The sequence below is a fragment of the Salmo salar genome, chromosome ssa12, assembly GCF_905237065.1.
Source record: "Salmo salar chromosome ssa12, Ssal_v3.1, whole genome shotgun sequence".
NCBI lineage: Eukaryota > Metazoa > Chordata > Actinopteri > Salmoniformes > Salmonidae > Salmo > Salmo salar.
Genome location: NC_059453.1, coordinates 31157073 through 31179568, shown reverse-complemented (window position 1 = coordinate 31179568; position 22496 = coordinate 31157073). Strand labels below are relative to the sequence as shown.

Here is a 22496-nt window from a genome sequence, read left to right as displayed (position 1 = left end):
CCCATAGCCTATGAAAATCCAATTACTACCAATACTATTCCTACCATTACTACAGCTGTTGCTACCACTACCACTATACTACTATTTCACAACCATAAATACTTCAAGACTTTCAAGCACACAAATTTACTTCAGGAAATGTCCTTTTTTAGTCAATAAAAGTTATCTTTCAAGTACGATTTGAAAACTTATGTATGAAGAACTTTCAAATTTGAGAGTAATTTGAGAGTAAACTCTCAAAAGGCTTTATGTTACTTTGTAAGATAAACAACCAATTGAAAAGCTGCCTTTCTGGAAAGGTGGATGTAACCTCAGTGGCCTCAATAGGCCTCCATAGCATGTTGCTGGGTCAGGGGTTTGAACAATGAAGCTAACGATTCTTTGGGTTTGGTCTGGTATAAAATAAAGGGTTAAACCAGGTAGGAAGTCAGTTCAGGAGCAGCGACCAGCAGCACAGTTAGCAAACATGTCCACCACCAACATGAACATGGGCAAGGTAAGCACTGGGAAAGTTTTGAAAATACATACCAACATTTTTCTAGATTGGTATACAAAAGGGCTCTAGTGCTCTAGCACCACAAACTAAAACATTAATGTTTGACTCATCCTAATATCCTGGTTGCCATTGTGACTGAATAGTAGACTATCTCAAATGTCTCTAAAAATGTTTCTTTCATACAATTATTGAATTCATAATTATTCCATTTTATTTTCAGATCATCTTCTACGAGGACAGGAATTTCCAGGGTCGTTCCTATGAGTGCAGCAGTGACTGCAGTGACATGAGCTCCTACCTGAGCAGGTGCTACTCCTGCAGGGTTGAGAGTGGCTGTTGGATGCTGTACAACCGCAACAACTACATGGGAAACCAGTACTTCATGAGGAGGGGCGAGTACCCTGACTACATGCAGCACTTTGGAATGAGTGACTGCATCAAGTCCTGCCGCATGATCGCCATGGTAGGTTGAAAATATCTCAGCTTAAAATAGTCACATCTTGTCATTGAAGGTAAAACATATTTTAAAGTTCACACTCTCATATTAAACAATGTTCTAAATAATGATCTCGTCAATGAAAGCTGTACTTTTATCCCAACAGCACAGAGGAAACTACAGGATGAGGATCTACGAGAGAGAGAACTTCGGAGGTCAGATGCACGAGATGATGGACGACTGCGACAACATCATGGATCATTATCGCATGTCCAAATGCCAGTCCTGCAACGTGATGGAAGGCCACTGGCTGATGTACGAGCAGCCCCACTTCAGAGGCAGGATGATGTACATGAGGCCTGGAGAGTACAGCAACTTCAGCATGGGCATGGGAATGGGAGCCATGGGCGGCATGAGTGGTATGAGGTTCATGAGCATGAGGCGTATCATGGACTCCTGGTACTAAATACCCGTAGCCAGTAAAGCCATTGAATAAAATAATTCACAAACCTATTAAATCTTTCCCTTTTTTTATGTGACAAAAAATGTGCCTGCTGATTTGTTGTTCACACACCTTCATCCCTTGTCATATACACTCTCCTACATATGTATTTGGACAGTGAAGCTAAGAATTAAAATTTGGAGTATTTTGGATTTGAGATGAAATGTTTCATATGATGCGACAGTACATAATGCCATCTTTTATTTGATGGTATTTTCATTTAGCGCAGGAAGATTCGCAGCAACAACAGAGTGATCAAATTAAGATATGACGTATGTATGTATCTAGTTGTCACTCATTGTCGTGCAAAACATGCACTAGGCCTTCTATGCAAATTGTTTCAGTGCTAAAACTCTCAATGTTACATCACAGTTGGTGGTCTTGTAGCTGGACTAGACTGTCAGCCTCAGGACACTGACCCTGTCTGTGAGTTTATTTGTTTTGACAATGATACTCGATGGAAGTAACTTGGCAATACAAAAGGAAACTATATAAACCAGCCAAACAGCATTTCTGAAATTGCTGTCAAAATTAAGTTTAGGACATTGTTATTACATTCTGTAACTAATATGTTTGGCACCAGTAAAGGGGTTGAGTCCATTCCAAGTCTACAAGTCTACAAGTCTCTTCACGCGCTTTGATCAATAGCTAATGGATTTCCCGTTGTTGCCTAAGCCTAATGTCGTCCACACATATGAAATGATACCTGTGAAAGTGAAGTATAAACACAAACACCTTTAACCTCCAGGTTTTTGGCTTGTGATTCCAGTTGTCGTTGAACACTTGGCCATATCAGTGCTCAGCTATGCCCAGCTTTGTTTGGGTGTTGAGTGTCTAGGAAAAAGAATGTCAAAGCACTAAGGTGGTGAAAGGTGTTTCCTTGTGGCACTGTGCAGCACATTTGGAATGTATGTAGAGGTGGAGGCAGCAGGCTTGGATTCTTTCAGGTAGACAGCCTGCTATCTAACTGGCTCGACTACACCCCCCCCGCTCTTTCATCTCATGAACCATGCTGACAACCTCTGCACATCCTGTCTGTGCTAAGACACAAACAATAAACTAAAAGCCCTGAAAAGTAAACACCCACCTCTGGCACAGACAGCCACACCCAGTTAACACCGCTCAGACTGACACACGCACGCACGCACACACACACACACACACACACACACACACACACGCACGCACGCACGCACGCACGCACGCACACACACACACACACACACACATGCACACACAGTCAGACACACACTTACGCACTCACGTATACCACACACAGACTAAACAAAACAGACACACTTTATAACAAACAAACACACAGTGGGCGTACACCCCCCCACCCCAAGTCACTCTCAAAACAAACACCGGTTGATGACGTACACAGCATATTTACGTAAGTTAACATTACATCTCTATATTTAGTTGCATTATGATGAACAAAATGGTATTGTAATCTAAAATGTAACATTTTCTGATTTAGTCCAAATGAATAAAGTGAAAGGCTTTCATTTAATTTTATTTCATCAACAAAAGGTGCGGGGCCCTCCAAAACGTTTATCTATGTAGCACAAGGCTCTTCCCTTAAAGCTGTCTATACAGGTAATTAATTTTTAAATAACCTCAATTATGACCAAATTCTTATTTACATAGGTGCTCTGGCATGTGGCGATGTCAACACACTGACACTCCTGCTAATGGGCGTGAGGGCGGCTATTTTCTCACAGACACGCAGGCACTGCGACAATGCGGCCCTATGGCCCAACCCCAGAGACTGACTACCATCCACCACCTGAACCAAGAGGCCAGCGGCCCGGGAAGATGAGGGGTGTTCTGGCACGGAAACAGCTGGTGGAGAACGGAGAGGACATTAATCTGGAGGGGAAGACAGGATGGCAGGGATGAGAGGTTGGATAATAAAGCCTGGTATTAAGGGCGAGGGGAAGAGGGCCGTGTGTGTGTGTGTGTGTGTGTGTGTGTGTGTGTGTGTGTGTGTGTGTGTGTGTGTGTGTGTGTGTGTGTGTCTTGTCTGTTCACACTCTTTCTGCACTGTTTATACAACCTAAGACAGGGCAAACAACTCTGACAGCATTTTCTACTAAAGTTACCTCTGATTCTCACTTTCCTCACATTCAGGAGAATAGTCATGATCTAGCTGATTTAGAGCTAGAATGTTATGGCTCTGCTTCCTGGCATGATGATTATTTTATGATTCTTTCTGATTTACGCAGCTGTCACAGACAGGAATATGAGATTCAAAGTCTTTATCTACAACTGAGATACTTTGGAATGGTGGAATTTGGTTAAAATAAAATGGAGCTCGCCGTACTCCGAGACCAATTCAAGTTCTGGTTTAAAAGGAACTTAAGTGGAGGAGGAGGAGGGGAAGCAGGGCGGCATCAGTCTCTCAGACAGTAATGGCGGCGCCACTGCTGTTTAACAATCAAAGATGGGAGGCGGGGGCTACTGAGGAAGTCTCTCCCCAAAAATACAGGTGTTTGGTACAATCAAAGTAGCAGCTTGCAGAAATGACTGGGTTTGAAGTTGAAAGGGGAGGCAGAGAGCGAGGGAGAGGGGGCTGCTGTGGTGAGTGAGTGTCTAGGTGTGTTTGCATGAAGAAGGGAAGAAAAAAAACGTGACTCAGTCAGACTCAGAACCCCCGGCAGCCGGTACCTCCTCTTATGGGATTTTGAATAGTAAACAAGGATATAGGAAGTCTACTACTGTACACTTACTGTGTACTCTAGTTGACTTTTTTTTCCCTCAGAGGGGAAATGAGGCTTTACCTGGCCAATCCCTCTGGAGGCTCCAACGGTGATATTAGGCTTTAGCTGAGACACCATTGTAGTTCCCGTGGGACTCACGTAAAACATGCTTCATGGTTGGTTAGTCAATGTTAGGCTACTTACAACAGGTTAGATTTAAATTAGATTTTTTTTATCTCTATGAGACAAATCTGTACAAATAAAAGTTAAATAAGCTATAGACATAAACGAAAATAAACTAGTACACCATAGACATGAACACATCAACTATGAGTACGATTATGATAATAGTCTTCTTTTATCATTTGCATTTATTTTTATTTTTTGTATCCATCTAGACGCCTCTTAATGATACCGGAGAATGAAGGCAACGGTGTAACAGAAAACTACAAAAGATAAGTTCCTTGAATTGTTTATCTCTGGATACTTCAATGAAACAGCTTTAATCCAAGGAGAATGGCCAACAATGTGACAACGACGTGATAGATGATTCATTTCATAGGGATTTGTGGGATTCTTCTGCCGCATTCGACTAGAGAGATTCAGCTATACAGAATGTGCCTCAGGACTAGAGAGCTATATAAGCCTCCGAGAGTGTGAATGGATTTATATGAGTTGACACATAGGGTGGATGAGGTCTATAGTGGGTTCTTGGCACCCGGGTTATAGCTGAAGGATTTAAGGTACAAAATTATGGTGTGTCCTGTCCTGAAATGGAGTCTGTGAGACAGTGTACTGTCAGTATATACGATATACTATATATTTACAGTATATGACTAAGCATCTCCGACCAACTGCTAGAGGTTCAAATCCAGCTGTGAACAGTGTATAGGCCTACTAGTAGCTCTACGCCTGGAAGAGGGCGGACCGAATTTTAGGTAAACCACCTTTGACATCTGAACAGACTACAGTTTAAGTACAAGCCCTATCAAATGGTATTTGATGTCAGTTTGAGGGGTTGAAGGTCAAATCCACGAACATACTCAGACAATTTAGAAACACACACAACCTTATGAAAGACGCTTAAAAAAATGCAACTACTGACAGAAAAGGGGCCAACGTGCCATCTAAACAGATTTAAAACCATAAGAGAATTTGTAAGCCCCTTGTAATTGATCTTAAATGCACTGTAATTAAATGTTATTAAACAGTCTCTTTTGGAGTTGGAAGAATTTTATTCACAAGGAAATATGCCTGACTATTGAAAGACATTGGTAAACATCATTTAGGCATTGTGTGTGGTCCCCAATTCAGCAACTTGATCCCTCTCTGTGTACATGCGTATCCAGATTAATTTCACTAGTGAGAACGCACACAAGATCAATCCCCTATTGAAAGGAATTCTTTCTGCGTGAACTTTTCAATACAGGTTGGAAAAGATAGTAAGTATAGAAGAAAAGCCTACATCCCTTATCACTTAGCACGTTTATAGCACGGTGCATGTAGGCTACAGTTTTCTGTTGTAATACACAGTCAGTCTGTTTTATTGAAACACGCTACGCACATACAGTGCCTTCAGAAAGTATTCACACCCATTGACTGTCCACATTTTGTTGTGTTACAGCCTGAATTTAAAATGGATTAAATTGAGGTTTTGTGTCTCACTCTGTGTGCAATAATAGTGTTTAACATGATATTTGAATGACTACCTCATCTCTGTACCCCACACATACAATTATCTGTAAGGTCCCTCAGTCGAGCAGTGAATTTCAAACACAGATTCAACCGTAAAGACCAGGGAGGTTTTCCGTTGCCTCACAAAGAAGGGCACCTATTGGTAGAAAATAAAATAAATCAGACATTGAATATCCCTTTGAACATGGTGAAGTTATTCATCACACTTTTGATGGGTATTAATACACCCGGTCACTACAAAGATACAGGCATCCTTCCTAACTCAGTTGCTGGAGAGGAAGGAAACCCTCAGGGATTTCACCATGAGGCAAATGGTGAACTTTAAAAGAGTTACAGAGTTTAATGACTGTGATAGGAGAAAATTGAGGATGGATCCACAACATTGTAGTTACTCCACAATACTAACCTAATTGACAGAGTGAAAAGAAGGAAGCCTGTACAGAATAAAAATATTCCAAAACATGCATCCTGTTTGCAACAAGGCACTAAAGTAATACTGCAAAATATGTGACAAAGTAACTTACTTTTTGTCCTTACTACAAAGTGTTATGTCTGGGGAAAATCCAATGCAAGACATTACTGAGTACCACACTCCATATTTTCAAGCATAGTGGTGGCTGCATCATGTTATGTGTATGCTTGTAATCGTTAAGGACTGGGGTGTTTTTCAGGATAAAAAATAAATAGAATGAAGCTAAGCACAGGCAAAACCCTAGAGGAAAACCTGGTTCAATCTGCTTTCCACCAGACACTGGGAAATGAATTCACCTTTCAGCAGGACAATAACCTAAAACACAAGGCAAATCCACACTGATTACCAAGAAGATGGTAAATGTTCCTGAGTGACCGAGTTACAGTTTTGACTTAAATCTGCTACAAACTCTACGGCAAGACTTGAAAATGGCTGTAAATTTGCAAAGATTTTGAAAAGCATGTTTTCACTTTGTCATTATTGGGTATTGTGTGTAGATGGGTGTGAAAAAAAAACATACATTTAATGCATTTTGAATTCAGGTTGTAACACAACAAAATGTGGAATAAGTTTAGGGCTATGAATACTTTCTGAAGGCCCTGTATCATTCATGGTTATGATCAGGACTTTTTTGTTTTTACTGAAAACGTGAATCAGAGTCAATATTTCATAATTTGATACAAAACAAAATACATCTGTATCCTATTATGTTGCAGTCCAAACCGTAGACACAATGTACAGGCATCATTCATACAAACTCAGAGTTTTAAAAACTGCTGCTTCAGAGAAAGAGAAGAAGATGGCAGTAAGTAAACCACTTCCCGCCGTTCTGTCTGTGGTCTCTGTTTGTCAGTTGATTTGAAGTCACTCCACCAACATGCTGTGACAGGAAAGGAATTAACTGAGAGAGGGAAAAAATAAAATCTTTAGAAGAAGAGGCTAATAAAGCAGTGAAGAGCAGTGATGTTGGATTGGATTTATTCCGTATTTTCATTGGTATGACAACAGTTAACAAGTGTTTCCTCTCATTTGGCAAAAGTAAGAGGACCAGCTATGTATTTGGGCACCACTGAGCTTTGAAAAGGCACCTACACTGCCTGTAACATGCAGAAGATGAAAGGATATGATACTGTTTTGTAAATTGTGCTCTCTTGACGATTGAGAATTAAACTGATACTGAAGGTTATATAAACAGGTTACAGTAGATTAAGTATGCATAACAATTAAGAGATACAATCTGTGCTATAGAGACCTGTTGCCAGTAGTTTACATAGGATGACATAGGAGCCTACATGGTGACCAGACCAGTGACAATAATGACCATTGCAATGGTACCAGATGCCACTGTGTCACCATGGGGTCAAGAAGATGGGTGACATGTATTGGTGAACTCAGCTTTGATGTTTTTTAATGATTCCTAGTTTATTCAGTTATAAATGATTTATTATTTTTAACACGCAATCAAATAAACAAGTAGGCTACTGTATTGTAAGTGACTAGCTACTAGTAATGCATTAGTGCATTGCGACATAATTCATTATGGAATTGCTTTGAATAAAGTTTTTCTGAGAGTAAGTTGCAGTGGGCAAACATTAGAGCCATTTGAAATACAAGTATCATACACTGAGACAACCCCAAATGATGTAACAAGAGTGTTCAAAGAGTTGTCAACTTTCTAATGGGTCCGAATATTGTAACGTAAGAGATCCATGCCCATGTACCATCTTCCAAGGAAAGACACACACCGAAAGAGGGCGGAGCCTGCGAAGAGAAAAAGATACATAGCCTATTATAAACTTTGCCACCATTGAGTATGCTTACCTGTACGTGGAAGCGTTGTCTTGTCTCACCTGAACTGCTCGAGATGGAGGGGACTTTATGATATACGAGGATATCTATTTCTTTATTCGAGTTTTTTTATTTTTATCAAAGGCTTTTACTTGACTTCTGCCAAGGTGAATTATTTATTTTCATACCAGTCAATATAATAGGCTACAAAAAGCTATTCCTACATCGCGTCGGGAATAGAACTACGGGCACCATTGGATAAACAGGTAGCTATATATGTTTCAATATAAAGTTTTTGTTTCATAAGCATTGCATTGTTTACCAATGAGGTAACCGTGCGCATTTTATTTCTTGTGTAGTGGAACAATATCGAAGTGACGGGTATTGCATTGCATTGCATGAACAATGAAACAGAGGACTGTACCTGGAATAACTAGAACCACTTGAAATAAAGAAATATGGGAAATATTTAAGTATTTGTTTTTAAGAAAAAGTATGAAACAAATATTGGAAATATCTTAGTATAAGTATTTATTATCTTCAATTTATATTTTAATTTAGATTTGGAAAGACCTATTTAAATTCAGAATTTGTAATGAAAGTCATGAAGTCATGAATATATATATTTATATATATTATTGTAGGCCTAGTTCAAATTCATTCCCCACTTATGGAAAGGATTGGGTTTGAGTGACAGGTTGTGCATTTGAGACCATATTTGAAAATAGTATAATTTGTACAATTTGCATCAAAATAAAGTAGAATAAAGTAGAAATTTGAATAAATCTCCTTTCCAGTTTGAGTTAATATTTAGGGGAATGTTTCCTGGTCACAGATGAAACATAAAGCAGGAGGTAAAGAGGCCCTAAAAGGTTGCTGAATGTCTCATGTTTTTATGTGTTTTCACCACCCCAAAGACCTCGATTTAGAAATTGTTCATCGCACACAGGGGTATTCATTATGATTGAGGGAAACAATTAGCACCAGTAATCTGTATGTCTTCCAATGTTGAAAAGCACACTGAGAATGATGGTGAACCATCATCACCATCAAAACCAACAATCAAAATAAACAAAAAAGCATTTTAGGTACTTTTTTTCCTAATCATTTTTTATTTTACAATGAATGGTATTCCAGTCATTAGAATATATTATAGTGAATCTTTTACCAATTTGTATAGGGGAGTAGCCTATCTTGCACCCTCTCATACAATATATTCCAATGCTGTAGTAGACTACAAAACTACAGTATGAATGTTATGGTGACTGAAATGCATAACGAGGTGACTTTTAGTTGACAAAAATAAAACAACATTACATCATGCCTCATATAGACCTGCGTAGGCCTGATTCTCTTCAACCCAGATTGATCCAAGACATTCAGGACCTTGATAATGTATGTGTAATCAACAGGGGCAGGGAACAACCCATTCAGTGAAAGGGAATGATATAATCATAGGTGATTTTAAGTACAAAAACAAGAAACAAGAAATCCCAAATGTCAGAACTAATCCAGTTGACAACCCAAATAACACTGTATTAGAAATCCAAATGCAATCTATGCGTATATACACCAAAAACAATATGTACAGCGGTAGATCAAGAATCCAGTACATGTAACAGAATGCAATGTACAGTAGTAGATTATTGTTATGTTACAGCCTACATTTAAAATGTATTCCATTTAGATTTTGTGTCACTGACCTATACACAATACCCCATAATGTCAAAGTGGAAAAATGAAAAGCTGAAATATCTTGAGTCAATAAGTATATTATGGCAAGCCTAAATAAGTTCAGGGGTAAAAATGTGCTTAACAACTCACATAATAACTTGCATGGACTCACTCTGTGTGCAATAATAGTGTTTAACATGATTTTTGAATGACTACCTCGTCTCTGTACCCCACATACAATTATCTTTAAGGTCCCTCAGTCGAGCAGTGAATTTCTAACACAGATTCAACCACAAAGACCAGGGAGGTTTTCCAACGCCTCGCATAGAAGGGCACCTATTGGTAGATGGGTAAAAATAAAAACGCAGATATTGAATATCTCTTTGAGCATGGTGAAGTTATTACTTACACTTTGGATGGTGTGTCAATACACCCAGTTACTACAAAGATACAGTCGTCCTTCGCAGTTGCTGGAGAGGAAGGAAACCGCTTAGGGATTTCACCAGTCCAATGGTGACTTTAAAACAGTTACAGAGTTTAATGGCTGTGATAGGAAAAACATTTGGATGTATCAACATCATTGTAGTTACTCCACAATACTAACCTAAATGACAGACTAAAAATATTCCAAAACATGCATGCTGTTTGATATAAAGCACTAAAGTAAAACTGCAAGAAATGTGGCCAAAAAACTTTATGTCCTGATTATAAAGCGTTATGTTTGGGGCAAATCCAACACAACACATCACTGAGTACCACTCTTCATATTTTCAAGCAAGGTGGTGGCTGCATCATGTTATGGGTATGCTTGTCATTGGCAAGGACTAGAGAGTTTTTAGGATAAAAATAAACAGAATAGAGCTAAGCACAGACAAAATCCTTGAGGAAAACCTGGTTTAGCTTTCCACCAGACACTGGGAGACAAATTCACCTTTCAGCAAGACAATAACCTAAAACACATGGCCAAATATACTTACCAAGATGACATTGAATGTTCTGAGTAGGCTAGTTACAGTTTTGACTTAAATTGGCTTGAAAATCTATGGCAAGACTTGAAAATGTCTGTCTAGCAATGATTAACAACCAACTTGACAGAGCTTGAAGAATTTTAAAAATAATAATGTGCCAATATCGTACAATCCAGGTGTGCAAAGCTCTTAGAGACTTACCCAGAAATATTCACAGCTGTAATCGCTGCCAAAGGTGACTCTAACATGTATTGACTCAGGGGTGTGAATATTTACACTACCGTTCAAAAGTTTGGAGTCACTTAGAAATGTCCTTGTTTTTGAAAGAAAAGCATATTTTTGTCCATTAAAATAACATGAAATTGATCAGAAATACAGTGTAGACATTGATAATGTTGTAAATGACTATTGTAGCTGGAAACGGTTGATTTTTAATGAAATATCTACATAGGCGTACAGAGGCCCATTATCAGCAACCATCACTCCTGTGTTCCAATGGCACGTTGAGTTAGCTAATCTAAGTTTATCATTTATGTTAGCACAGCTGAAAACTGTTGTCCTGATTAAAGAAGCAATAAAACTGGCCTTCTTTAGACTAGCTGAGTATCTGGAGCATCAGCAGTTGTGGGTTCGATTACAGGCTCAAAATGGCCTGTAATCTTCTGAAACTCGTCAGTCTATTCTTGTTCTGAGAAATGAAGGCTATTCCAAGCGAGAAATTGCCAAGAAGCTGAAGATCTCATACAACGCTGTGTACTACTCCCTTCACAGAACAGCGCAAACTGGCTCTAACAAGAATATAAAGAGGAGTGGGAGGCCCCGGTGCACAGCTGAGCAAGAGGACAAGTATATTAGAGTGTCTAGTTTGAGAAACAGAAGCCTCACAAGTCCTCAACTGGCAGCTTCATTAAATAGTTCCCACAAAACACCAGTCTCAACGTCAACAGTGAAGAGGCGACTCCGGGATGCTGGCCTTCTAGGCAGAGTTGCTAAAAAAAGCCATATCTCAGACTGGCCAATGAAAAGAAAAGATTAAGATGAGCAAAAGAACACAGACACTGGACAGAGGAACTCTGCCTAGAAGACCAGCATCCCGGAGTCGCCTCTTCACTGTTGACGTTGAGACTGGTGTTTTGTGGGAACTATTTAATGAAGCTGCCAGTTTCCAGCTACAATAGTCAATTACAACATTAACAATGTCTACACTGTATTTCTGATCAATTTGATGTTATTTTAAGCCACAAAAAAATTGCTTTTCTTTCAAAAACAGGGAAATTTCTAAGTGACCCCAAACTTTTGAACAGTAGAGTATGTAAATTAGATAGTTATGTATTTCATTTTCAATACATTTTCAATAGATTCTGTATTGTATGTAGATGGGTGAGAAAAAAACATATATTTAATCCATTTTGAATTCAGGCTGTAACAAAATGTGAAATAAGTAAAGGGGTGTGAAAACTTTCTGAAGGCACTGTATATTACAATGAGCTATATGAAGAATACAGTATATGAATACACAGAGTAAACAAAAGTATAAAATAAACGGTCCAGTGTTTAATGTCTCTATATACATGGGACAGCAGCGTTGGCTGTGTGTGTGTGTGTGTGAGTGTGTGTGAGTGTGTGTGTGTACTATGTGCATGTGTTTGGGAGTCTATTTGTGAGACAGGAGTCTGTGTGTGTATGAGGTGTGTGTGTGCGTGTAAGCTCGTGTGTGTGTGTTTTGTGTGAGTGAGTCTATCTTTTTCTCTTACTACAGAAGATGTCTCGATGGCTGCTGAACAGTCTGATGGCCTGGAGATAGAAGCTGTTTTTCACTCTTTCTGTCCCAGCTTTGATGCACCTGTAGTGTCTCTGTCTGCTGGTTGCAGAGTGAACAGACCGTGACTCGTGTGCCCCGGTGATGTGTTGTGCAGACCGCACCACCGTCTAGAGAGCGATTTGGTTGAGGGCGGTGCAGTTGCCGTACTCATTGGTGATGCAGCCTGACAGAAAGCTCTCAATGGTGCATCTGTAAAAGTTTGTGAGGGTCTTAGGGGCCATGTTGATTTTTTTCAGCCGTCTGAGGTTGTATAGACGCTGTTGCGCCTTCTTCACCACGGTGTCGGTGTGGTGGGACCATTTCAGGTCCTCAGTGATGTGCACGCCAAGGAATTTGAAGCTTTTGACTGGGAGAGTGTCACGATCAACTCCTTTGTTTTTTTTACATTGAAGGAGAGGCTATTTTCCTGGCACCAGTCTGCCAGGCTCTTACCTCCTCCCTGTAGACTGTCTAGGCAGGTTTCCATTGACCCAGGTTTATTTGACAAAAGGAATGTTGAATAAATCATTGCGACATGTGTAATGGAAACGGCAGTAATAAGCACATTTTTCTCATGATCGACAACATTTTTATCCATTCGACGGGTGGATATTTATTTTGTCTAACTTTCTTTATTGTGACAAATGATGATGGAAACTGTGTTTTTCAAATAAATGATGATTGACAAATAATTGTTTATTATCATCACTTAACATAAAGCTCTTCAACCACTTCCTGTTATTCGAAGTAGGGGTGCTGAGGGTGCTGCAGCACCCCTTTGATAAATAGAAATTGAATACAAATAAAACATTTTGTAAGTCACAAAATGGTATTACTCCTGTGTGAACTAGAGCTTTACTACTCCTGTATGAGCGAACAAAATAAATACTCCTCAGTACAAGGTACATAGCTACTTGTGAGTTTGAGTAGACTACTGATCAATCAGTGTATGGTAGGCCTACACAATAATCGCTATACTAGCCTTACTTGTGTAAGCTCAACCTTGGAGATCGATTTAGGGCTTATTGTCAAACAGCTAAATACTTACCTCAAACATAGGTGTTTAAGAAGGATACCCTAATTTGTTATTAAGTGTAAAAGGAATTTGGGGGCCAAACCTACCAGAGCACTTGACTTTCTAAATGACATTTAAATGTCAAAGTTGACAGGCCTCAGAGGACCCTAAGTCTCACGGTTTTCACAATGGCTATGGAGTTTTCCCATTCAATCATAGAAATGTGAAGGTGTATTAGAAGGTTCTTTCGTAGTCTAACACAATGAGACAGGAGGTGTCATATCACTTATGTACTCTATGTCCAACTGTCAACACATGGGTTGTGCTCCTCTGTGTAGACCTGTCTCGATATGAGTCATGATGATTTATTGACACGCCAGTTGAGACACTTCCTCTACTCCATCTTCACATTTTGATTGAGTATTTGAATTGGAATTTCATGTCTGTGCAAGAGTGTTTACAAATATGCTCAAATTTGGACACATAATGCGTAACATTTACAACATTTGATGTAAAACCACAGGAACATACAACAAATCAAGGTTGTTGCATTTGTCCGTGATACTAGTGGACAAACGACTGTAAGACGGTCACTATCCTACAGGGATCTTAGTCTTCTATAACGTCCTGGACCCGGTGACGTTATATCACATATCAGACTAAACTACAAGAGTTTCTCAACTCAAACACCATTCAAACACAAACATAGATATTTAGAAGTAGGCGTACAGATACTTCATACTGTACTGACAATTCTAAATGGCTGTGTTTGATAGAAATACATTTAGGATGGTAAAAAGAAAAGTATGGAGAATCCACAAACTCCGGTCCATTATCAGTTTTTATTCATTGGTGTGACAGCTAAGACTGGGAATCTTATTCTGCTATTAAACTGTATCTGTACTTTTCCCTTTACTGTCTGAATCAGAACGATAACCAACATGGAATAACCCCAAAGTCAGTTCGTCATCTACCGTGATGCGTTCCTCCCCTGGAGCATCTTCTCCTCTCTGGCAGACTAGTAAACCAGGGGAGGGTGGGTGGGGGGCTGTGCTGGGTCTTGGTAGGGAAGAGCCTCCTCTGTCTCTGGCAGACTAGTAAACCAGGGGAGGGTGGGTGGGGGGCTGTGCTGGGTCTTGGTAGGGCAGAGCCTCCTCTGTCTCTGGCAGACTAGTAAACCGGGGACTTTGTTAGGTCTTGGTCGGGCAGGTTTTACGATGCACCCCTGTCGTCCTGCACCTTCCTCCTCCCCGGCTCCCCACCCCCAGGGGCCCCATGCCAGCTGTTACTCTCAGGATACTCTTGAGTGTTCCAGCCAGCCACTTTTGTGAATGGAGGAGGATCGGCCACTTTCTTACTTGTTTACAGGGCTATTATATCAGAGAGCGAACGAGAGGAGGGGGAAGAGAGAGAGAAAGAGGGGGACGCTTCACGCCACGGTGCATCTGACTCGCATTCCCCCAAAATTACAGAGCATCGGCGGAGCTCTGGCTCCGGGGCGACATGAAATAAATCAGCTTGACCTTTAACACCAGACCTCTAATTCTGGAATTCCAAACTAATCGTTTTACGATTTCATTCCAACTCAAGAGCATCTCCTCTCTAGTGTCTGAAGAGGGCCATGGGAAGACCAGTTCTAAGCATAGCTCGTAATCCTGTTGGTCTTCAAGGCCTTGTTTGTTGTCTCAGCAAATTCAAAATCAATTGAAGGGATCAGCACTTGAGTTGGGCCCATGCTCATGGGTAGGGAGTACCCACACCCCAAATGTTCTATTGCTTGAGTACCAGTACCTAACTTGTACTGATACCTTTTCCATTCCCTTTCAAGCACTGGAAGGGATAAGAGTGAATCTGAATCTCGCAAGTTGTATGCTATATTTTCAAAGTTTCTGTAAGTTGTGGAAATAGCTTGGCTTTAATGGTTTTGTGGACAAGGGACAGGATGCAGGTCTACCATTGAACCTTGACCCTTCTATTGAAGCTTGATTGTCTGAGTGGCCAATGCTGTATGGTCTCTCTCTCCCAGATATGGTATCACAACCTAGGATCTTCAGACGAACAAGGTAGTAACCTTTTCAGACCCAGACTGCTTTACTGTTTCCTGCAGTAAAAATAATGGCATATATTTGGGGGGTGGACGCCAACATAATTTTGGGCCAGAATATTTTTGGAATCATTTTCGTGTTTTGAACCAAGGTAGCGTCTCCTGTAGATTGGGTTACAGCTTTTTGACAAAAATGTCTCTCGACTCCTATAATTTGAACAGGTGCATTCCGTCACCTCTCAAAATTCTAAGGTAACCTCATTTGTGGGGTATGTATTATAGCATTTGTATGGTCTATTGGAGTTTACGCACTGCAATGCAATGGGGACAAGATGCTGACTGTCTTAGAGCATGCTGCCATAATTATATGGATAAAGTCATTGTTCTTGTGTTATTGTTGGACTTGTATTCGCAGGCTCCTGAAAGCCATCAGTCAGCAACTGTTGATGCATGCTGCCGCCAGTGTATAGGAGGCGGTTTTTCCTCGCAACGTCTCTTTTTTTTGTTAGTCGCCTCGAAGGGATGTTGTTGTAAATCATGTGTGATTCATAAAAAACAGGTTCTTCTGTCTGCTAGGCTTCATCTCCGAAAATCTCAGAGACGTACAAACACTGTAGATCTTGGCCCGCAGCCATTACCTCCCTGGATCTTCTTCCTTTTTACCTCCATCTCTGCACGGGGCTGTTCCTGTCAACACTCCTCTCTCTCTTTCTCGCTCTCCTCCTCCTTCCTCCACCACCTTTCGTATTTATCTCCACTCTGCCTCTGCCTCTTCATAGGGCTGCTGAAGTTGTTTTCTTTGTTTTCTCTTTGACTGTCCTCCACCATGGGAAGTACCTGGCATCGGATGCATTTGGCAGGTTTCTGTCCGGACACGTTTCCCCTCGTCTCCTTCCCCTCATTCTGTCTGCTCTCTCCTCGGCCAGGCAGCGTGAGAACTGGGGTGGGGTGTCCATAAAGACGGGGGCGTGTCTGTTGGGTTTGGGGGGGGGTTACATGTGGTTGGAGGAGTATTTGCATGTTTTGTGTTTGTTACATTGTAGCCCAACAGTATTTCAAGTCATTTGGCTAGAAGCAGTAATCTTACAAGAATTTACTACACCATTTTACAATTTGACATTCCATTTTTTTGCCCACAGGTCTGTAATCGTGAACAGGACCCTCAAGCTCTCCATCCAGCCATGTGGTAGTCTACACATCTTTACCCAGTTATCAGTCAGCCCACCACACCCCGGACCCACCCGGCCACCGCTCACTCCTCACCAGACTCAGCCTTCAACAACAGTATCCCACAGACAGCAGCTGGTCTCATGGCCCACCCCTATGAACCCTGGTTACGGACCGCACCCCCTGGTGGCAGCTCAGACGAGATGAACGTTCCCTCATGGTGGGACCTCCACACCGGGCCAGGGAGCTGGATGGACCTGCAGGCGGGCCAGGGTGTGGGCTTACAGGCAGTTGGTCAGAGCTCCATGGGGCTGCAGTCCTCCCTGGGGCCTTACGGCTCCGAGCCCCAGCTGTGTACTTCTGCTCAGCTAGCCCAGCTGGCCCCAGCCTCACACTCAGCTCACTCTCACCTCTACCCCCAGGATGGCTTCAAGATGGAGCCGCTGGGAGGACCTGAGCTCCTGCAGCCGGAGTCATACTCCCTGGAGGAGCCACAGGAGGGTGCCACCTCGGTCCGGCCCAAGCCCCAGCGCCGCTCTGCCTCCAGGGGCTCGGGCCAGTCTGTGTGCCGGTGCCCCAACTGTGTCCACGCCGAGCAGATGGGCCAGAGCACTGATGACGACCGGAGGAAACACATGCACAACTGCCACATCCCGGGCTGTGGCAAGGCCTACGCCAAGACCTCCCACCTGAAGGCCCACCTGCGCTGGCACAGCGGGGACCGGCCCTTCGTCTGCAACTGGCTCTTCTGCGGCAAGCGCTTCACGCGCTCCGACGAACTTCAGCGACACCTGCAGACACACACCGGTGCCAAGAAGTTCAGCTGCACCATGTGCCCCCGCGTGTTCATGCGCAACGACCACCTGGCCAAGCACATGCGCATGCACGAGTCTCCATCCGGGCCAGGGGAGGAGAGGATGTATGGAGAGGGGGGCAGGATGGGGAAGAGCTTTGACACGCCTTCTCCTCAGCCCTCCCACGCCACTGCCTCTGACACAGAGGCATCCCTTAAGCAGCCGAAATGTGAGAAAGACCCCTCTGGGACAGGACAGTCCAGCTAACTGTATCCCGTCCACATCTGGAATGCTATACAGATAATGTACAGTCAGTAGGCTACTATCAGCCCCTTTCTATCAGACAGAGAATCCATAGTTTATAATACATGTAGTCCAGTGGAGGTAGAATCATAGGGGGTTTTATATTATAAATTGATAGTTTATTTCTACCAGATGCATTGAACAACATAAGGCAACAAAGGCCCCTCTGATATTAAGAATGCATCATATCACATATAACAGCACCATACAGCATAGACAGACATAAAACCAAAGAGCATATGTTACATCACCAACAGAGGACAAGCTGTCAAGTGCTTTACTGGAAGGATATCCATCTAAGGAATCAAGGAAAATTATTTTTCAGATGTTGTCTTCCATTTAAGGATAGCTTTGGTGGCAACCAAACCAGAGCCAAAGCTTGCTAGCTGCTAGGACTTCCATTGCTGCTACTACTATTATACCATCCATCCACAGAGACTTTGAGAACGAGTTAAACGGAAGATGGTGCTTGATGTGTTTACAGTAAAACTACTAGCTACTTGGAGAGATATTTATTTCCAAGAAGCCATCAATCTCTCCAGTCTCCACTGCACACATCTAACTGAATTTAAGGCAATGGAAGTAGAAGGTTAGAATATGTTGGTATGTTGTGTTGGCTTCATTTTCCCACCCTTTAACCCACCCCCTTGACTTGCTGTGTATAATATACTGTATGTGAGTGTATGAACATGTCACTGGAAAATTCCACACTGTATTTTTGGTTTTGACCACGCACAATGTTGGCATCAACCTTTTGCCAAAGAACACCACAGTAAGCACCACTAAAATTCATTTTGGTGCGGTATGTGGGCGGTGCAAATAAAAATGACTGCATTTGCTCTGTAGATGGCAAATGAATTAAAAGTATGGCACTTGAAGTGCAGAGATGTCCCACTACAGCACATTATGGCATGGTATTCATACTCCATGTTTTAGGTCAAAAATATATTTTCTGTTTAATGTACAGTAAGAAGACATTAATTGTGTTATCAATGTATTTCACTTAAATGCACCGTATGTATCATCATGTTTAAATATCCCTCAACTGTGACTGAAAAGCACCGTTGCTCATCTTTTGACACTCCTTATCTCGGCTATGCAGGTGTGAATGTTACATGATGACAGCAGATCTCATTCACAGGAAATGGGTAATTCCATGGTCTTGTCCCTGATAGTGTATGATCCACACAATACCAAGTTCACACTTCACAGAACCTACTGTAGTAACAGGTTGATAAGGATTTCCTCGGACAAAAGACAGGCTGGATGCATCACTACTCATGAAATGTACGCTAGACTGAAATGTAAGCTGAACTGAAATCCCTAATTGAGAGGAAGTTATGTAAACCATATTTTGTCACAACAACAACTTCCAGGATAAGCAACAATTCCTCCTCCAAGGTTGTTCAAGCATAAAGCCAAAAACAGATAGAGTGGAATTGTTTAGAACCCATTTTGATATTAATAGTCATAAATAATCATTTATATCTTGATAGAAGATGCACTTCGATAAAGTTTTAGGAATCCAGTATAGACCTTTCTAAATAGGCTTAGGCCTGTGTGTCGTGGTTTAGGCTTCTTAGCTTATAGTGCTCACTGTAAAACAAATTAGCCTTGTTAGGAAAACATTGTTGCATTTTGAGTAGTGACTTAGTCAAAATGTGCTTAAAAGGGTCTGAGCTGAGGTTTAGCTATGTATAGATCTCTTACTGAGGTGTTTATTGTAGTCCCCATTAGAAACATCCATAAATAAATTTAAATATAATGTTTTTTGATGGTTTACTTGCATTTTGTGTATCAAATGTGATGAAAGGACATCACCTTGAGACTCATCTATTGCAAATCACTTGGGGCCCGATTCAGACTTAGGAAATGTACGCCTTTGCTACACATGTCTTTCCTACGCACTTCACAGTAGTTGGTATTCAGTCTTACCTTATGCAGGTGCGGTTCCCTTGCGCGTGTTGATACATTTAATTAAACCGCTGAAAACCCTCCCACATGCTGGCCAATAGATTTTGTTGTGGAGTTTTCTTTCCATAGGGTTTCCAGTACATTTATCTAAAGCGATCCCTTTAAATTTGGTGTACCTTTAATAGAATTGTCTCGACAGACTCATTAGAATATATGGATAGAACAGTTCAGAATATTAGGGATCAACGAAAGAAAGCCATGTAGGCCTAAATACACGCATATTCATCTCCTTTTCAGCACCAATTGGTAGATCTTGTATATTATTTAGGAAAGTATTTATGAATAATCAGTGGTGGAAAAGTACCCCGTGTCATACTTGAGTAAAAGTAAAGATACCTTAATAGAAAATGACTCAAGTAAAAGTGAAAGTCACCCAGTAAAATACTTCTTGGGTAAAATTCTAAAAGTATTAGGTTTGAAATATACTTAAGAATCAAAAGTAAATGTAATTAGTAAAATATACTTAAGTATCAAAAGTTAAAGTATAAATCATTTGAAATTCCTTATATTAATTAAGCAAACCAGACGGCACAATGATCATGTTTTTTTTTCCATTTAAAGATAGCTAGGGGCACACATCATTTTCATACGAAGAATTTGAGTCCGCCAGGTCAGAGGCAGTAGAGATGACCAGGGATATTCTCTCGATAAGTGGACCATTTCCCTTTCCTTTCATTCAAAATGTATGTAGTACTTTTGGGTGTCAGGAAAAATGTATGGAGTAAAAAGTACAATATTTAATTTAGGAATGTAGTGAAGTAAAAGATGTCAAAAATATAAATAGTAAAGTAAAGAAGTAAAGTATTTTTAATTAAGTACTTTATACCACTGTGAATAATAATAAAAAAACAGGTTTGGAGAGCCTTTACTCGATAAATATATTGGTGAATCAAAAATACAGTGGTTTGATTTATCCTGAAAGTTGCCAAATTCCATTGTTCAATTCTGAAATATTGGGAGGTGAGAAAAGTGTACAATAGGGGTTGAACAGTAGTCCTATAAATCTACCCTAATAATCCTCACTAATCATGTAACTTTGATGATAACGGTCCATTCGTCCAAACTGTGCACCAGGCTCCAGATTTAAACTGCTACATATGGTCTGCGTTCCATAATGTTTCAAATAGATTACATGTCCCAAATTATTGCCCAACTTGTAATACGTTAGCCTAATATGATCCACTATTGCTAGCTATCCTCAGGAACAACCACACAAATGTGACAGAGGAAAAAAAGGTAAACTAACGATGCAATGGAATAATGCAAAGTGCACAGTATGTGGGTATAACTGACAGTGTCTACAGAGAGTGGCTAATAATAAAACCAATTGTAAAAAATACAGTGAAAAGTCCAGGTATATAATTAAAACATTCTAGAAATCACAATTCATCCTTCCAAATTACAGTGTAAGGCCAGCATTTCATAAACTTCACTGTGGAAAAGGTGATAGATTAGGTTGATACTCTTCAGTTTGCTGCCATATGACTGGTTTCACATTTGTCTCCAGCTATCACAAGATAAAATAGATCGAAAACAATTGTCATTTATATTTACAATCCCCTTATCCAAACGGCTTACTCATTTACCTAGCTCTTATCAAAAGCTCTTATCAATGTGTAAATGACAGTGCGTGGAGAATGGTGTTACTTCTTTCAGAAACAATTAACTAGATGTTGTTCCACTTGGAACAAACAGGAAGCTCGACCTTATTCATCATTTCATTGGGTAAAGGTGGTGGAATTATGAGGGAATTAAGCCAAGACAAGGTTCAAATATGGCGTATCTGAGGGCCTCCCAAGTGGCACAGAGGTCTAAGGCACTGCATCGCAATGCTAGAGGCATCACTACAGACCCCGGGTTCGATCCTGGGCTGTATCACAACCCTCCGTGATCGGAAGTCCCATAGGGCGCCGCACAATTGGCCCAGCGTCCTCCGGGTTAAGGGAGGGTTTTGCCGGTGGGGCTTTACTTGGCTCATCGTGCTCTTGCGACTCCTTGTGGCGGGCCGGGCACCTGCAGGCTGACCTTGGTTGTCAGGGTTTGGCGGGTCATGTTTTGGAGGACGCATGACTCGACCTTTGCTTTCCGAGCCCGTTGGGGAGTTGCAACGATGAGACAAGATCAAAATTGGGGAGAAAAATACTAAAATAAAAAGAATATGGCGTATCTGTAGACACACCTTCCCCACACCTTCATTTTTTTAAATGTCTACCCCAAACAAATAGCAAGTGAATAGCATGCTATTCTCATGCTTAAGTTCAAGGTCAGAATACCTGTAGAGAGAAAAGTGCATAAAAAGGGAATTACATTCCCTTCTACACACGCTTAACTCGGGTCGGAATACCCCCGTTGTAGCTTTGCATTTCCAATAGGCCTACCTAGGAACACTTGATACATGTATTAAATAGGCCTATTGGCTATCTCTATTATTATTATCATAAATGCTATTATTGAGTTGTATGTGTTAGATAGGAGCAGATTGAAGATGATTAAAATATTATTTAAAACTTACCTTATTTTAAGGATTACTGTAGTATGTTGTCGCAGTAGATATGAATTTACACAATATTTTGTAATAATTTAAGTACTGCTGTACTATTGCTTGGTTTTAAGACTTGCTTGTAATTTTAATCGAGAAATGTCCTTTATGGAAATAAAAATAGAA

At 40.9% G+C, this 22496-nt stretch overlaps 2 protein-coding genes across 2 annotated transcripts; both read left to right on the top strand.

The window, feature by feature from the left end:
- The first annotated feature begins 403 nt into the window (after window positions 1–403).
- Window positions 404–1445, top strand: LOC106564945 (gamma-crystallin M2). Its single transcript, XM_014131493.2, has 3 exons — window positions 404–496; window positions 717–959; window positions 1099–1445. Exons 1-3 carry the CDS (start codon window positions 467–469, stop codon window positions 1396–1398), a joined length of 573 nt encoding a protein of 190 aa, XP_013986968.1. The 5' UTR covers window positions 404–466; the 3' UTR covers window positions 1399–1445.
- A 6685-nt stretch (window positions 1446–8130) lies between these two features.
- Window positions 8131–21831, top strand: LOC106564946 (transcription factor Sp6). The gene is made up of 2 exons (XM_014131494.2): window positions 8131–8357; window positions 16733–21831. Exon 2 carries the CDS (start codon window positions 16904–16906, stop codon window positions 17819–17821), a length of 918 nt encoding a protein of 305 aa, XP_013986969.1. The 5' UTR covers window positions 8131–8357; window positions 16733–16903; the 3' UTR covers window positions 17822–21831.
- The last annotated feature ends 665 nt before the right edge of the window (window positions 21832–22496 follow it).

What these genes read in the sequence shown, in the direction of transcription:
- LOC106564945 (XM_014131493.2), top strand. Translation starts at nt 467, where the DNA reads ATGTCCACCACCAACATGAACATGGGCAAG. An exon ending in CCAACATGAACATGGGCAAG is followed by an intron (nt 497 to 716) that starts GTAAGCACTGGG and finishes TTTTATTTTCAG; the next exon opens with ATCATCTTCTACGAGGACAG. An exon ending in CCTGCCGCATGATCGCCATG is followed by an intron (nt 960 to 1,098) that starts GTAGGTTGAAAA and finishes TTATCCCAACAG; the next exon opens with CACAGAGGAAACTACAGGAT.
- LOC106564946 (XM_014131494.2), top strand. Translation starts at nt 16,904, where the DNA reads ATGGCCCACCCCTATGAACCCTGGTTACGGACCGCACCCCCTGGTGGC.